Here is an 18894-nt window from a genome sequence, read left to right on the forward strand (position 1 = left end):
CTTCGGGTGTAGCACCGCATCCGGGACAGTTGGGAGACTCGTTCAACTCGAAGCGATGCATGTACTTCCTATAGCCACCGTGTCCCGTAAGGAACTGTGTCAGGTAGTAATCTGTCTCGTACCAGAGAAGTCTGTCCGAGAGATAACTCTCGATTAACCGAGCCAAGTAACTAGGAACACCCAGTTTGGCCAAAGCGCTTTTAATCCAGTCCCAGTTGGTTGAGTTGAAAATATTTTTGACGTCCAGCGTCACCAGAGCACAGCCCATGACCATTGCATTTCGACCCAATTCCACGACCTTTGCTACTGCATCGACCGTAGAACGGGCTCGCCGAAACTCATATTGCCGCTCTGAAAGACCACCCGCAAGCTCGATGAATGGGAGCATACTCCATAATACACAATTCGAATGTGCCTGCGAACCACCTTGGTCTGGCCTTGATCGATACCTTCAGAGCCTTGTTCAGAATTCCATCTAATCCTGAAGCCTTGCTATCCCCAATACATCCGCAGGTTTCCCGAAGTTCCACTTCGGTAACACCAGGGATCGAGAAGACGTCCTGCTGAGCTGCCAGTTGGGGTTCACCTTCATCCTGCTTCTGCTGCAGGAAAAGAGTTGTAAGTATTTGCAATAAGAGCCGTGGGAATATCACTTGAGGTGATTTTTGCCCGCGAATCTTGTTCATTACAACTTGGTAGACTGTACCCCACGGATTCATATTAGCCTCCATGCAGAGCTTCTGGTAGCATTCCCGCTTACTTTTCCGTATGGCCTTCTTAAGGATGCTTCGCAGATCCCTGTATTCCTCCTCACGCTCCTGGTGTTCCGGCCTTTCCTTTGTCCTGTGGGAAAATCTCCTCGCTCGGAGGCAAGAGGATCTCAACGCAGCGATCTCTTTGTTCCACCAGTAGTTTGGCCTCTTGCCGTGGTGCAAACGTCGTCGTGGCTGTGTGACCCTTTCCACCGCTGTTCCACCCGGATCATGGGGTCCCTCCATTGCCGCCAAGATCGTCTCCTCCTCGAAAGCTCCGATAGACCAGCCCACCGCTTTAGCCTTTATATCTTCAGAGCGTCGTTGATTGCTTCCTCGGTTTTTAATGCTGAGGAAGATGGCCTGGTGGTCACTGTGGGTGTGGTACTCACTCACCAATGAAGTGCTAACAAATGTCAGGTCAACGATCGACCCCGACTCATTGCCTCGAAAGGTGGCCACGCATCGAACGTTGGCCAGCACGATGTCCAACTCCGCAAAAGACTCCAGCAGAATTTGACCTCTGGTGTTCGTCGATCGGCTTCCCCACTCCAGGGCCCACGCGTTGAAATCGCCTGCAATGATTTTAGTGCTGCGATCTCTAGCGTCCAACACCAGACTGTCTAACATCTCCGCACATTATCCTAAGGTTGCACTAGGAGGAGCGTAGCAGCTGTAAATATGGACACCGTTGACCTTCGCCCTTATAAAACTGGCTGCTCCACATTCGACTCTCAAATGGTTTGCGAGAGCAGGTCTTGAGCTGCCTCACAGTGATTGAGATTAATTTGTATCAGTCTCATTTGCCTGTGCAATTCAGCTCCCTCCTATATGCCGGACATCTGCTGGTTCCCGCAACATGCCGGTCGTCCACGCCCTCTTTTCCACTACACAGCATACGCCGTGGATCTCCGATGCAATCTTTGATGAGGTGGCCCTCTTCCCTCGTCCACATAAGTACATTTAAAGTTCTTGCTAGATTCTCTACCTTATATGCTCGTACGGATAACCCCCAGTCTCATCTGAGTTTTACCCCGTGCTTTCACTGCTCCTAAACCAAATTAGATAGTTCTTTATGAACTTTTGCTATTTTATACAACCATAACCTTTGGCTACATATAGATTTGCACAATCTGCAGTAGCCCAAAATCTAACTATGAAATGTCCTAGAACCCCCGGCTGATAAGCACACGAGGTCCATTGGACGAAAATCCCACTGGAGTTGCTACGCCTTTCCTAAAATAGAGTCTCCGGCATGAAGCCAGCAGAACTCTATCCTAAAGAAGGTCAGAATCGAACATGCTGCGCTTGTCGAAGGACATCCCACGACGCAGCATGCGTAATAGCTGGGATGATACCTATCGATATCTTGGCGACTGAAGCCCTACGGATTCGCGGAGCTCGTGAACATAAGGCTGCACGACGATAGTCGGCAAGGGATCTATCACTGGTAGAATGGCAAAAACGATGGGACGAGAGCAAGAAAGGACGCTTGACACATAAATTGATACCGAATGTTGAAGACTGGACTAAACGGAGGCGTGGTAACGTGGGCTATGATTTGACACAGTTCCTAGGTGGACATGGTGGTTATCGAGGATACCTCCAGCGATTTAGCCATAATGATTCTCCGAACTGCCCGGAGTACGATGCGAAGCATGGACTCTTCTATTGCCCAAGGTTCGCATCATACAGAACGGAAATGGAAGCAGTAGCCAATATCCAGATATCAGCGGAAAACATGCGGTGGAACGATCAGTAAAGAATATTCACGAAGTGCTACGCCAGGAGGAGTTTAGACGGAAGACAGGAAGGGAGAGGATCATCATCTCGAATCCAGCCCCGCAATGTAATACCCTAGGGCAGTTCCGGTTTTAATGGGTAAAAGTCTGACATAATCGTATGGCAGAAGCCAACGATAGCTTTGGAGGCTTTCCACCTGTCATTAAAAAAAAAGACAGACAGACAGTGAATTGATTTTAATAAGGTTTTTGTTACACAAAGCCTTAGAAATGCAATTCATCAATATGCAAGAAGTACATAAAAAATGTATACATAGCTATTATTCGAAGCACATGGTGAGAAATGGTGGGCGTGGTTTAGGTGGGCGTACGAATACTCGGAGCGAAGCAGCATGAAAGATTCATTCGCTCTCTATGCGGGCTCGCTTCGGGATTGTACTACTGCTACGTACCAAAAGTGTCTGAAGTTTTTAGCGTGGATTTTTCATATCATAACGCACACTACCTTCGAATGCGTACAAGCACAAATCCATTCTTATCCGCGAGCTTTCCACTATCCTCGCGAAGGTGATGGGGCTCGATGCAAGATTTGGCAACCCCTCACAAGGTCAGTCTATCTGTCTGTTACACCTTAAATCTCAAAAACGGTTACTCCTATTATTACGAGATTTGGTAGAAAGGCGGGACCTGTGAATCCCACTGCATGTAGGGAGTAACATAGTTCCACGTTGAGTTTAAGGGGGCACGTATAAAGGGGGGGTGCACAACTTTTTTTTTCAGGGAGTATAGTCGTGTGGGGTATCAAATGACAGGTCTCGACTAGTACTTTACGAAGCCGATATTAGTTTTGACATTGGTTGCAAATTGGAGGAGAACGAGGGCCCGAAAAGGGTCAGGTATATGTCATATATGTTTGTCAGTTATGTTTGCCTATACTTCCTCATTGTGTCTGAACAGCTCAGTGGTTGGAGCACTAGGCTGTTTGGTAGTATGATCCTTGTTGCGAAGGAATGCCTCGCATTAGTTCCGCAGAGTGGGTATGATTTTAATGAACCCCAGATACCGCTTTCCATTTCAGCCGTAAAAGTCAGTCAGACAGGGACCGTTTTAAACAAAACACTAAAGAACGCTGGCCGTTCAAACAAATCGTCAAATATAACTCCAATTCGCTTCGTCATGTCTCACAATGCCACTTCATGATGACAACGCAAAATTTATTAAGAAAACTATCCACAATCTTCATCAAGAGATAACAATATCAAATTGAGCCTCGTTATAAAAGCTCAAGCGCACGCCTAGCATTTGAAGATTTCTTAAAGACACTTGCTCGTGGTCCCTCTATGTACACCCCAGACAAAATTAGTCAATCTTTTCTTAACAGATAAAGCTACAAAACAGTTTTTTTCTTTCTCAGTTGAGTTAGTTGCGATGATCGGAACGGTGCTATCAATTTTTTGGTCCCATTGGACATTGTTTTTAGGTGTTTCACTTTTCATTGCCTATAAATGGCTAACGTCCCCCTACGACTTCTTCGAGAAGAAAAATGTGATATGTGAAAAGCCAGTAATTTTCTTCGAGAATTTCAAAAGTTTGATATTTAGACAGGAATCGATGTTTGATATGTTCAAGCGGTTCTACATGAAATTTAAGAAGTACAAGTGAGTAAAGATATTTTAGGAGATTTTTATCTGATTATTTGGGTATATTTCCAAATTCAATTCGTATCTTAATTATTGAGAAAAATGATTTGAGTGTCTAAATTATAGACCGCATGAGTTTTTTTCCTAAGGTGTGAAATCTTCAAAAGATAGTGGCTTTTCTATGTAAACAGTGGCCCGGACTTCTATCCATTAAAAGTACCCTGCTACTTCATCGTGGAACTACCGCAAAGTGTTACATTGCGGGATGAACTTGACTCTAATAACCTCTCCACTCACTCATCGAACCTTCCGCGTTTGCAAAAGCAAACTTCGGGTTCCCCCATACCTTCCTGTACAGATTTAAGAAAAGTTCGAGAGACGATGCATGAATGTATAAAGACCTTTGCATCCTATTTTTTTTATGGGAGAAGGTGGAAATCTTAAAAAGACACTGCTGCGCCAGGTTGCAAGAGTGTGTGAGATTCTCACCCACTAAAATCACCCCCACTTCCCCGCTTAGGGCTCTGGCTTACACTAACACAACTAAGCCATGCGTCCATCACGCTTTCCGGGCTCGGTCCAGCTCCTGCAGCTTTTCCTGTATCGCAGCTATTCTTGCGTTTATCGCACACCAATTTCGTTCCCACGTCAGCATCTCCTCCACGAAATTGTAGGGTCCGATAATTGCATTGAGGACATCGTTCAACCTCCCTCTTTCAATCACGAATCTTGGACAATGGAACATAACATGCTTCGGGTCTTCATAAGGAACTGTTTAAGGTGGTAATTCAACCCTCCATGCTTTCACTCGACTCATCTTCCAATACATAGGATCAGTGTATGAGTCCAGAAACCTCTTCGGAATTATCCCACCGTTGCTGCCATCTCCTGTACAGATCCTTCCTAGTGGCTTTCCGGAAGTCCGCAGTCATTTCGGTCGGATTCGCCCTAATTCTCCGGTAAAGACAGTGTACCTCATTCACTAGAAGATCCAAGGGAATCACCCCCGCAATGGCATACACTGCCTTGTCGGATACTGTCCTATATGCACTACACGATCTCAGCGCGATTGGCCGGTATGCCGCACTTACCCTTCCCTGATTCACTGTGTTATCCATTGCACACGCGTAGACAGGATCTGCGTATATCAGAATAGATTTCATCACCCCCGCGATAAGCAACCGGCGACTAGATTTTAGCTCTCCAACATTAGGCATCATCCTTGCTAGAGATGGGCTAGCCTCTGCTGCCTTTTCGCGCGCATAATCCAGGTGCCCTTTGAAGCTCAACTTGGCATCGATCATTACCTCCCATCTTTTGGGGATAGGTTTTTCCACTTAAAAATAAAAAATCTGCTTTTATTTTTTTTACTTTATTTTACTTTTAAATGTTACACGTCTCTGTATCTGACTCACAGCACGCCCACCGTCACTAGAGAGTTTTCTTGTCATTTTGACATCTCCCGCCTCGGTCTCGGCAGAGGTGAATTCGCGTTGGAGTTCAGGTTTGCGCCTCCGAGGTGCCACTCAGGTTTGCGCCTCCGAGGTGCCACTCAGGTTTGCGCCTCCGATGTGCCGCCACATCACTCCGCCCCCAGATGAAACCACGCGAGTTCAGTGAAATAAACCGTCCTCGCGATCCCGCCGATGGGGGATCTCCGGGCGAATCAAACGCTTCGCGGGGGTTTTTTCGAAGCGGCAACGGAAGGATACCCACTTGGACCCGCCCCGGACGTCGAGCTTGAACGAGTGCTCGCCTCGTTCCAACACTCTTGAAAGGCCCCCGAATGGTGGTTGCAGCTGCCTCCGAGGAGCGTCCCCCCGAATGAGGGCTTGTAAACACGTCTTGAGGTCCCCGAGGGTTTTGACCTCCACTGTCGCGTGTCGGGACGCAGCATTCCAGAGTCGCCTAACCTTACTCTAATGTCCAGCACAGATTCTCTCCGTACATCATCTCCGCGGGGCTGGCTGTGAATTCCTCACGTTAGGCTGTATGGAAGCCAACGACCGCGACCACGACGGATTTTCGCGAGCCATGAAGACGACCCTCAGCGTCCCGTGCCAACGTTCCAGCATGCCAATGGATTGTGGATGGTATGCAGCAGTCCTATGCCGTTGGAAGCCCAGGAGCTTTCCCAACTCCACGAAAAGAATAGATTTGATTTGCGTTCCCCGTCCGTGATGATAACGACTCGAACACCAAAGCATGGAATCCACTCTCGACAGTGGGCCTCGGAACATGATTGGACCGTAATGTCAGACAGAGGTAACATATTGCTTCAGGCAACCGAGTAAACCTGTCGATAATTATGAGGCAATTATTCAATCCGTGCGAGTGTCGCATAGGGCCGATGATGTCGAGATGAATGGTGTGGAAGCACCTGGTTGACCTAGGGAATACATCTACTTCCTTTCGAACGTGCTTGTTGACCTTGCACTTCTGCCACGCGATGCACTGTCTGGCCCAAGAGTTTACGTCCTTGTTCATGGAAGGCCAGAAGTATTTATCAGTGACTAACTGGTTCGTCGTCCCTGCGTCGTCTTTTTGTGCCTCGGCGATTGCCGTATAATCGACCGCAGCCGGGACTGTGACCTCCGAAATTCGAGACAAAGCGTCTGCTGATATAACTCGGTGTAAGCCGAAGTTGGCGAGGGGATGTTTTGGCGGGCTTTTGTCTAAGCGTGAAAGTAAGGGGCTTGTGAACACGGTGAACGGTGTGGGCACAAGGGAAAAACGGAAGTATTTTATAGCGAGGTTCGCCGCGAGTAGCTCACAATCGTAGGCGAAATAGTAGCGTTGAGCTGAGTTTAGCTATTTCGAAAGGAAGCTCGACGGTCGCCAGATTTGATTCACCCGTTGGTGAAGAGCGGCGCCAGCAATGTTGTATCAACAAGCTGTTGTTTGATCGACACAAACAATTTCGCGGGCGTCTTTAGTTTTGGGCCCAGACAAGTAGGTATTTAGGATCGCTTGGTAATGAGAGGCCTTGAGCAAGGAAGGACGATAGAAATTTCACATGCTCAAGAACCTTCGCAGATCCCTTACCCTGCTTGATAGGGGAAAGCTCTTTATCGCCTTAACCTTGTCTGGATCAAGTTGGATACCGCCAGGGGTTATCAAGCGGCCGAGAAACTTTACCTGCCTCTGGAGGAATCTGCATTTCTCAATGTTTAGGACAAGTCCGGCCTCAAGGAGATGTTGAAAAATGCATTTGAGATGTTCCAAGTGTTGAGATTCAGAGGAAGCAACCATCACATTGTCCATGTGGACGAAAGAGAAGTTCAAGTTTCGTAAGACTGAGTGAATGAACTTCTGGAAAGTCTGCGCAGCGTTGCACAAGCCGAAAGTCATCCTATTGAACGCAAAGAGTCCGAAAGGTGTGCAGGTAGCCATTTTCGGATTATCTTCGGGAGCGACAGCGTTTTTGTGGTACGTCTTGGCTAGATCCAAGGTCGTAAAAACACGGATGGATGAGTGGAATGGAATATCGGTCTGAAACTGTCTGAGCATTCAAACGTCTATAATCCCCACATGGTCGCCATTTGGCTTAGGGACCAAATGAAGCAAATGAAGGTCTGCAGATTCCCTTTTTCATCAAGTCTTTAAACTCTTTCTTCTCAACAGCAAGCTGAATGAAAGTAGACGCACTTTTGAGAAGTTTGGTGAGCGGGTACTGTTGATATGGTGCTACACATCATGCTTCACCGGCTGGGAGAAACTACTTTCCGCAGTGATGTTCTCTTGTTGTTTTGACATCTCTCGCCTCAGTCTCCACGGCTGTTCAATGCGGCGGCAAAGGTAAATTCACGGTGGTGTTCAGATTCACGCCTCCAATGTGCCGCCACAATCTAATGATCGATTTTGAAACGACCTCATGATTACCAACCCAGATTTTGACAGTACTGTTTTTCCTGCGATTGGTAATAAGGACTGCCTCCGTGTTATCTTCCGCCAGGTCCAGTTTCACCATTTAGAGCCATGCTTTGATGGCAACAATGGTTTCATTTGCCTACAGTTCCACGTCCTAGTGCCCCAATACGGAGTCCCGGGGAATAATTCCTGGAGTATAACATCTGTATATATGGACACCGTTGACGTTGACGAAATTACCGGCACGTCTACATTCGACTATCGAATGGTTTGCGATAGCAAGCCGTGCCGGTCATTCACTCCCTTTTTCTCTTTGTACAACATGCACCCCGGATCTCCAGTCCAGTCTTTGATAAGATGGCCCTCACCTCCCTGCATCTTCTCGACCTATCGTGCTCACTAATATATGCTGCTGCAAAGTGACCGAAATCGAAACGTCTGAAGCATTTCTTGTGAGATACTTGCTCCCTAAGTTGGCACACGACCTAACCTATTTTTACCCAGATACAACCAGAAAGCTAATGATAGCGGCTAGTGTACCTCCATATGCCTTGTTCATTCTTTTTATCGCGCTTTCTTGGTTGTAGTTTCCAATGCAGCCCTTCGGGCTGCAAATCTCGGGCAATACAAAAAAAACGTGTTCTGCGTCCTCTGCAATACTTGGGCACTTTGAGCAATATAGCTAATCATCATGTCCAAATCGATACAGATATGCTCGACAGCCTCCATGTCCATCCAAGAATTGAGTTAGATCGAAACCTGCTTCGCCGTGGGATCGCTTGATCCATTTCCAGCGGCTTTTTTCTGACCCATTCCACTCCTCCTGCCATTCCGCGTTAGTTTCAGTTCGTGTGAACTGTCGCCAACGGGCAGGATATTCTCCGGTGATATACGCTCGATCGTAAAGTCGTTACCTTTCTTTCGCCAGAATCTCATTGGGGATCATTCCTGCTATCACGCAAACTGCTTCATTGGATATTGTTCTGTAAACGCGGTATGCTCGGAGTACACTTATGCGATACGTAGCTCCAATCTTTCTCCTATTTGCTGTATTTTCCAGTGCATCTGCCCATACTGGGGCTGCATACAGTAGGGTCGAAGTAATTACCTTCGAAATAAGGAGTCGACGGCTCGGCCTTGGACGACTTATATTTGCTAGCATTCTCGCAATCAGCGCTCCGATGTTATATGCCTTGGTTGCCGGACCTTCCACATGGAATCTGAAGTCAAGCTTCTGGTCAACCATTACGCCTAAGTCCTTAAGCGCAGACTTGGAATGAATTATTTGTGTTCCAACTCTGATCTCCATGGACGTGCATTTTCTCCTCTTGATAATAAGTACCTCTTCCGTATTATGTTCTGGGAGCTGTAGACTATCATTCTCTCACCAGCATTTAATCTCATAGCCTGCTTCATTTGCATAAACTCCGACCTCTTCGAGGAGGCGTGCAACATCCGTCACACCAATATCGTCCGCAAAACCAATGGAGGCCTTATCAGTAGGAAGTTAGTACTCCGTTATACATAATAATCCTCAAGAGTGGCCCTAGGACGGACCCTTGTGGAACTCCACAAGTCGTTTGGTATACTCTCATTCCTTCATGTGATTCGTAGCACAGAAGCCTATCGACTAGAAAGTCGCCAACGGTACGCATCAGGTACTTTGGCACGTCTAAGTTGATTAGGGTCTCAAGTATCTTGTTCCATCTAGCGAAATTGAAGATATTCTTCACATCGAGTGTGATCACTGCACAACATTTGTCCCCGGCAAGTGCGGTTTTAGCTGTGTTAGCCAGCAGGACAACTGCATCCGTTGTAGACCTGTCCTTTCGAAACCCTGAACTGACTCTCAAAGAGACCACCGTCCTTTTCGGAAATTGGAAGTAATATGTTATAGATTACTCGTTCGAATAGTTTGCAGTATTATTTGGAAGGCATATCGGCCTGTAGGACGAAACTTCATCCGAAGGTTTGTTTGGCTTGGGAACTAGTATTAATTTCTGCTTCTACCATTGTGTAGGAAATGCTCCTTCTTTAAGGTATGTGGTGAGCGCCTCGGCAAATATATTTAGAACTATTTTCACTACTGCCTTGAGAGCTTTGTTGGGGATGCTATCCAACCCAGGTGCTCCTTTTCACTTGTCATGGGAACTTCGGTGGTGTCTATCTCGACAGTGGGAAGGTTAGGGGTACTCGTATTCTGTGGGAAAGGATTCCATTAAGCAAAATAGGGCAAGAAATTGGTGAGGAACGTTTGCCTTTGACTTTCGATATTATTGTCTTATAGGCCCAACCCCAGTGGTCCGTATCAGCTTCCTTACACAGTCGCTTGAAATGTTCACTCTTACTTTTTGTTATGACCACATCTAATTTCTTCCCAGCGTTTTTGTATACTTCATGTAGCTGCTCGTACCCAGCGCCTTCTGGCCTTGGGGAATTCTCCGATTTTCAGAGTTCCACCAAAAGTTTGGAACTTTGTTCTGGGATACAGTACACCTTGGCATGGAAGTGTCACATGCTCGCCGTAACTTTTCGCCGATCTGTAAAGTTTTATCTTCTCCGTTTCCTTCAAACGCTGTATTTTGCTGCCCAACTTCGTTGAAAATCTCTTCGTCAAACTTATTAGCTTCTCACTTTGTAGCTCTCGTCCGGGACCACGTCATTCGTGTGCCATGTATAATTTCAAAAATGATGGCCTAGTGATTGCTATGGGTATATTCTTCACTGACGTACCACTGGAGATTAGCTAAAACATCGCTAACAAATGTGACATCTATCACGGACCCCATTTGTCTCTTTCGGAAAGTGTTCAGACGAGAAAGAGCTTCCAGCGTCTTCTTGCTTTCGTTTCTCGGCTGTCCTATTCTTCAGCGCATTAGTTAAAATCGCCAGCCGCTACCTTAGGACTATGGTCGTTTGCATCCATTGCTAGCCTCTCCACTAAAGAATGGAACCCCTCTCTCCTAAGACTTGGTACCGTATAGCAACTGTAAGCAAATATTCCGCCTATTTTTGCTCTAGTGAAGCCACTCTCGAGAATCTTCGTGGTACCTTCTATGGCCTGATTTCCGCATGTCCATATCATTGCTTTTCCGCTCTTATCCGCGACCCAAACTCCACTGTCTAGATTTTTGTCCTACTCGCAGACAATACCAAAGTCGATTTTGTTTTCCAATACTGTCTGGGAGAGCAGGTCCTGAGCCACTTCGCAACGGTTCAGGTTTAGCCGTAGGAACCTCATTTGTACATAGCGTCGATCACCTTCCTAAACACCAGACATGTGCTGCTGCCTGTGATATGGGTGCTGTCAATGTCGTTTGTTTGGCTGCAGAACAGACAATTGAGTTTTTCCTCACAGACTTTTGGAATGTGGCCTTTCTCTCCGCATTTACGGCAACAGCACAGGTCGGACCTATCGTGTACGCTAGTACATTTTTCGCCACGTGCTCAAATTCTAAACACTTGAAGCATCTTTTCAGAGTTATCTACTCTCGGGAGACGATCCAACCAACCCACACTTCACTGGCAATGATAGTTGTTTGGCCGCTGCGAGTGTTAGACTTATGGACGCAGTTTGTATACCGCAGCATGCCTTCCTTCATCATCATCAACAGCGCAACAACCGGTATCCGGGCTAGGCCTGCCTTAATAAGGAACTCCAGACATCCCGGTTTTGCGCCGAGGTCCACCAATTTGATATCCGCAAAGGCTGTCTGGCGTCCTGACCTACGCTATCGCTCCATCTTAGGCAGGGTCTGCCTCGTCTTCTTTTCCTACCATAGATATTGCCCTTATAGACTTTCCGGGTGGGATCATCCTCATCCATACGGATTAAGTGACCCGCCCACCGTAACCTATTGAGCCGGATTTTATCCACAACCGGACGGTCATGGTATCGCTCATAGATTTCGTCATTGTGTAGGCTACGGAATCGTCCATCCTCATTTTGGGGGGCCAAAAATTCTTCGGAGGATTCTTCTCTCGAACGCGGCCAAGAGTTCGCAATTTTTCTTGCTAAGGACCCAAGTTTCCGAGGAATACATGAGGACTGGCAAGATCATAGTCTTGTACAGTAAGAGCTTTGACCCTATGGTGAGACGTTTCGAGCGGAACAGTCTTTCTAAGCTGAAATAGGCTCTCTTGGCTGACAACAACTGCGTGCGGATTTCATCATCGTAGCTGCTATCGGTTGTGATTTTCGACCCTAGATATGAAAAATTGTCAACGGTCTCAAAGTTGTATTCTCCTATCCTTATTCTTCCTGGTTGACCAGTGCGGTTTGATGTTGTTGGTTGGTTCGTCTTCGGTGCTGACGTTGCCACCATATATTTTGTCTTGTCTTCATTGATGTGCAGCCCAAGATCTCGCGCCAATCACCGCCTGCTCGATCTGGATAAAGGCAGTTTGTACGTCTCGGGTGGTTCTTCCCATGATGTCGATATTGTATTGCATTTACCTCAGTATCACGAATCACTTTCTCCAGGGCCAGGTTAAAGAGGACGCATGATAGCGCATCCCCTTGTCGTAGACCGTTGTTGATGTCGAAAGGTCGTGAGAGTGATCCTGCTGCTTTTATCTGACCTCGCACATTGGTCAGGGTCAGCCTTGTCAGTCTTATTAATTTCGTCGGGATACCGAATTCTCTCATGGCCGTGTACACTCTTACCCTGGCTATGCTATCATAGGCGGCTTTAAAGTCGATGAATAGGTGGTGCAACTGTTGTCCATATTTCAACAATTTTTCCATCGCTTGCCGCAGAGAGAAAATCTGATCTGTTGCTGATTTGCCTGGAGTGAAGCCTCTTTGGTATGGGCCAATGATGTTCTGGGCGTATGGGGCTATCCGACCTAGCAAGATAGAGGAGAATATCTTATAGATGGTACTCAGCAACGTGATACCTCCATAATTGCTGCACTGTGTGATATCTCCCTTTCTATGTATGAGACAGATAATGCCTCGTTGCCAATCGTCAGGTATTGATTGGCTGTCCCATACCTTGAGCACAAGTTGATGAACCACTTGGTGTAACTGTTCGCCTCCATATTAACCAATTCGGCTGTAATTCCATCGGCTCCTGGCGACTTATGATTTTTTAGCCGATGAATTGCACGGACTGTTTCTCCTAAACTTGGTGATGGCAGTATTTGTACGTCGTCTTCAGTTGGCGGGACCTCTAACTCGCCGATGTTCTGGTTGTTCAGTAGCTCACCAAAGTACTCAACCCATCGCTCTAATATGCCCATTCTGTCGGAAATCAGATTTCCCTCTTTGTCTCGGCAGGATGAGCATCGAGGTGTATAAGGCTTCATCCTGCTGACTTGTTGGTAAAACTTCCGCGCCTGGTGCGGTTGCTCCCTGTACTTTTCTAGTTCGCAGACTTGTTGGTTCTCCCAGGCTTCCTTTTTCCGTCTGTGAAGTTGCTTCTCCGCTCGACGGAGTTCATGATAAGTCTCTGCGCGTGCCCGCGTTCTTTGAGAAAACAACATTACTCGGTATGCGGCATTCTTCCGTTCTGTAGCTAGCTTACATTCATCGTCAAACCAACCCTTCCAACTTTGTTTGGGGGTGGGGCCAAGTATGCTTGTGGCCGTATTTATGATAACGTTCTTCAGGTGATTGTGAAGGTAATTTGTTGATACTTCATCTCCAGGACCTCTGTTGACTGCGGTTATTGCGGCAACCATTTCCCTCTTATAGGTGTCGCGGAGGGTTGTGTTGTGGATGGCTTCAGTGTTCACTCTCACCTGATTGTCAGAGGGGATTCTAGGTGGTATTGTTTTTCGAGCTCGGAGCACCATGCCAACGAGATAGTGATCCGAGTCTATATTGGCCCCCCCCTATATGTTCTGACATTCATCAAGGCTGATAGGTGGCGGCATTCGATCAACACGTGGTCAGTTTGGTTGAAAGTGGTCCCGTCTGGAGAGGCCCACGTATGTTTGTGAACCGCTTTCCGCGCAAACCAGGTACTTCCAGCAACCATTTCGTGTGACCCTGCTAATTGAATAATCCGCAGTCCGTTATCTACTGCCTCGTAGAAGATATCCTTCTCCGACTCTGCAGTCTCCTCTGTAGGGGCGTGAACGTTAATGAGGCTTATATTTTTAAACTTGCCTCGGAAGCGCAGAGTGCATAGCCGCTCGCTTATGTTTTCAAAGCCGACATCAGTAGGTTTCATTTTTGGCTGACTAAGAAACCTACTCCGAGCACATGGTTTACTGTATGACCGCTATAATATATGGTGTAGCGGCTCTTCTCCAGGAAACCGGTCCCTGTCCATCCTATCTCTTGTAACGCTGTTATATCAGCCCTATATTGGGACAGGGTATCGGCTAGCTGCTCATCCGCTTTATCTTTGTACAGGGAGCGCACGTTCTCTAAGAGAATGCGCAAATCGTTAGTCCGTTGTCGTTGCCGGGTTCGTTGTTGTAAAGTCCATCCTGTCCGAGGTTCCTTTCGTGGCTCCGTAACATCGGTTTTCCGTGTAGGGTTGTCAGCCCTACCCAACCCCCAACCTGGAGACCAGTTGATGGAGTTTGTCCGGTATTTAGTCGCGGGAGACTCACCTTCATCCTTCTCCGTCGGCAGCTTTTCGTTACGAAAGAGCTCCCAGCGGTCACCACGTGGAGGTGGAGATAGGGTTTGGTGGTAGAGCTGTTGGTGTTGGTTCAGCAGGCATTTCTCAGGTTTTATGCTCCATCGTGGGTACCAATCCACGTTTCGCCCTGGGACCTATAGTGCCCTTTGACCTTCCTTAGCCGGAGAATATCTCGCTCCTGGACCGACTGTATTCCCAGTTGGGATCGTAGGACTTGGCAAATTTCTTCCTTCGTTGTAATCTCGTCCAAATCCTTACACTCAATAACCACGCGATTTTTACATAGCTTCACTTCAGCTGCCTCACCCAGTGACGAATATTATTAGCGCATTGGGCCGGCTTTTTTTCTGTAGCTTTTTTTTTCTACCTTAATCCAAGTGGAACCTTGAATGCAATTACGGTCTGTCACCGTACGGGCTGGTAGTCTTTCGTGTGGTTGCTTACTTATTTGCCGTAGAGGAGTTTTCTCCATTTTCCGTTTTTGGCTGCGTAGAACAGATTTCGCTTTCCCATTAGACTCTTTCAGTCTTTTACGGAGCTCCAGAGTTTCCTTTGCATCCAGTATACGCTGTGCTGCTGCATCCATAATTCAGCAGCAGTGAAGGGGCTGCTCCTAGAAGGGAACGCTCTTGGCGTTGACAGCAGTGCTGCAGTTTCTCTTTGTTGTTTACCTTCACTACTTTCTTCTAATCCCTCTCGTACTTCAAGCTACCCAGTTCTAATGGCACACACCTGTCTATCTGCCTGTCTGTCTGTCTGTCACACGCATTTTTCTCGGAGACGGTTATAGCGATTGACACCAAATTTGGTGGAAAGGTGGGAACTGAGAACGCCCACGCATACAGGGAGTTTTTTCATCAAATATATTGATGTGGGGTATCAAATGAAAGATCTTGGTTAGTAATTTTCGATGCCGGTGTTAGTTTTGACTTTTTTTCGGAAAGGTGTGGAGTGCGGGGAGTTGAAAGTGCTTTAACCGGCCTAGAGTGACTTTGACTGCCAATATATTCTTTGCAAGTGGAAATTCTTCTGCTGGTGATGTTCGGTTTTGTTGTCTCCTATTGTTTGTCAAGATCGTCCTGTTTAACGTGCCGATCGGTTCCTTTTGTTGACAGCTGAGGGCAAGAAGCATTTCTTCTTGCTTCTCAGTGTTTCAATATCTTCGATTTCGCTTGGTTCGGGTACTGTAGGGCGGGGAGAGCTTAAGCCCCCATCTTCCGACTCGTCTTCGTTGTCGGATGATATAGGTAGCTCCTCCTCTATGTCATACTCGAAGGCGTCGTTTGGCTGGAGCATATAAACGAAGCTCGTTTTGCAGCGTTCCTGGCCGTTCCTTTAAAAAAATCCCAGGTTCCCAGGATTTCCGAACAAATGCAACAACTCAGCAGATACTTTGTGGTAACCAGTTCCGCGTGGAGACCGTCGATCCCTGCGGTTTACTATGCTGGAAATAATTATGGATTCTTATAGCAAATTATTTGCTATATATTTATTTTTTCATTGTATATTTCCATATTTCAGATACTATGGGATGTTCGAAATACGCAGCCCAGCCCTCAATATCGCCAGTCCAGAAATTATTAAACAAATTACTGTCAAGGACTTCGATTCCTTTCTTAATCACCGACCTGTCTTCGACCCTGAAGATGAACCCCTTTTCGGAAATACTCTATTCGCTTTGAAGGATCAAAAATGGAAAGATATGAGAGCCACCCTCAGTCCTGCTTTCACAGGCAGCAAGATGCGTCTAATGTTTCAATTGATGGATGAATGTGGTCACAACGCTATGAAATTTTTAAAGTCAGAAGCAAAAGGAAAAGGACAGATAGAAATGGAGTTGAAGGACCTTTTCACAAGATTCACAAACGACGTAATAGCAACATGCGCCTTCGGGCTTCAAATAAATTCCTTACTTGAAAAGGACAATCGATTTTATCATATGTCGAGAAAGGCTACGAATGTATCAGGGTTTGCAGCCCTCAGATTTTTCTTGCTTACAAATTTTCATCAGATAACGAAGGTATGCTTTCCAGTTTTTCTAATACATTAAGGAACTACAAGCTATCTTTCTAACTGCCATAGCTTTTCAAAATTAAGTTTTTCGATGAGAAATTCTCGAATTACTTCTACAGTCTCGTTTTGGATACGATGCAAGAAAGAGCCGCGAAAGGAATCTTCCGCCCAGATATGATCCAGCTTCTCATGGAAGCTCGTAAGGGAACTCTGCAAGCATCCGATGTCGACAAACCAGACATTGACGAAGGTTTTGCCACTGCTCAAGAATTTAGTACCGGTCAGAAGCCGGTGAACCGCTTCTGGACAAACGACGAAGTAGTCGCCCAATGCTTTGTATTCTTCGGTGCAGGCTTCGAGACCTCATCCGCCCTAATGGGCTTCTGTGCTCACGAGCTAATGCAGAATCCCGACGTTCAGCAAAAACTCATTGAAGAAATCGATCAAGTTCGTAAAGAATTAGGAGATGAACCTCTAACATATGAAGTTCTTCAACGGATGCAGTACATGGATATGGTTATATCAGAAACACTGAGGAAATGGCCTCCCGCAATAGCCACGGATCGGGTTTGCAATAAGCCTTATGTGATAGATAGGGAAAGTGGCGACGGTGTCAAATTGAATCCAGGAGATGTCATTTCAATACCCATTGTTGGTCTCCACTATGACCCAGAGTATTTCCCCAACCCTGATAAATTCGACCCTGAGCGATTTAGTCCGGAAAATAAAACCCAAATACAGCCATTCACTTATATGCCATTTGGAGTTGGTCCAAGAAACTGCATCGGTAAGCAATTGAAAACTAAGGGTTGGTCTATCCAATAAAAGTTTCAATCTCAAACTATATTTCAGGTTCTAGATTTGCTTTAATGGAAACCAAAGTTGTTATCTTCCATTTGCTGTCTGAGTTTACTTTTGAAGCTTCCCCGCGGACCTGCATTCCAATAACCATGGATAAAACTAGTTTTCAGCTCAAGCCAGCAGGTGGATTTTGGATAAACTTCAAACCTAGAAGAGAAGAAAGTTTACTGTAATTTACTATGCTCTTAGAAATAAAGATTTTTGAGATCTGATTTTTGGTAATATGCATTTATAAACTGGAGTTTCACGTATGAATTGTAATAAACTAAAGGAATTTGAAGTTCGTGCGAAAGAAAGGGAAGGCCGAGACAAAATCTGACGCTATACCAACTTAAAATATATCAGCCTAGCATGGATTAATCTGATAACACCAACGAGATAACAAAATTTTGTGCCCATCTTTATGTTGAAAAACCCTTGGAAGTATGAAATCCTCCGTAGAGACTGTGTAATGACTTAATGAATGGCCAAGAGACCACCCCGGTTTACTGGGATGGACCTAGAGGTGAGAGCTACCCCAAAAATCTAAAAAAAAGACCAAATTGACAGCCGGACCTCAAATACTGAAGCATCCCTGAAGTCTTCCGCCAACACGCGTTAGCACGCTTCTATGCTAGCGAAGCTCGTGAGGAGAGTCCTTTTGGGCACTTGAGCCCCTCACGAGTCGTTCTACAAAATTTCTTGCGCCCGCACCGGAACTTGGAAAACTAAAAAAAGACACTCGTGCCGCGATCGAGAGGGAGGACCCACGATTCCTATTGATGCTTTTCCTGCCTCTGATTTTCATGAGGGGCGTCCTTTGGGTTCTCCCCATTCCATGGCACCCTCAACCAGTAAAAAAGGCGGACAACTCTTTGTAATCCTTCACTCCAATGTTCCAAATTCGGCTCCCTTTTAAGAACCAAGGATATCCGTCAGATTCCCACGAACGAACAACGAAGCACCCAAGCATTAGTTGTACATCCCAAAAGTTCTCGCAGTATGAACTGTTTTGGCAGCAATAAACTCATTAGACCAAGCCAAACGCAAAAAGATCCGCTTGCTAATGCCCAGCATAGCATGTACATGGCCGAGCCATGCAATGGGTCAGCCTCACCCATACGGATTAAGTGACCCGCCCACCGCAACCTATTAGGCCAGATCTTGTCCATAACCAGACGGGTTTGGTGTCGTTCATAAATTTCGTCGTTATAGATGTGACGGAATCGTCCAAAACGGCGCGCGTCATGGCGGACCCCAGCAGGTTCAACCAGGCACTGATCGGCATCGACGAAGACGAGCTGCTAAAATCTGCCTGGCTGCAACGGCTCCCGAAGAGCACCAGCACCATCTTAGCCTGCGTGGACTCAGGATCGCTTGAAGTGTTGTCTGCCACGACCGATAGTAAACGAGGTATACGCGCGCCCCGTGGTCGCGT

General features: G+C 46.5%; 1 protein-coding gene across 1 annotated transcript; it reads left to right on the forward strand.

The window, feature by feature from the left end:
* The first annotated feature begins 3816 nt into the window (after positions 1–3816).
* On the forward strand, positions 3817–17657 carry LOC119652804 (probable cytochrome P450 9f2). The gene is made up of 4 exons (XM_038057128.1): positions 3817–4152; positions 16125–16623; positions 16686–17403; positions 17469–17657. Exons 1-4 carry the CDS (start codon positions 3923–3925, stop codon positions 17648–17650), a joined length of 1629 nt encoding a protein of 542 aa, XP_037913056.1. The 5' UTR covers positions 3817–3922; the 3' UTR covers positions 17651–17657.
* The last annotated feature ends 1237 nt before the right edge of the window (positions 17658–18894 follow it).

Source organism: Hermetia illucens, chromosome 3 (assembly GCF_905115235.1).
Source record: "Hermetia illucens chromosome 3, iHerIll2.2.curated.20191125, whole genome shotgun sequence".
Classification (NCBI taxonomy): Eukaryota; Metazoa; Arthropoda; class Insecta; order Diptera; family Stratiomyidae; genus Hermetia; species Hermetia illucens.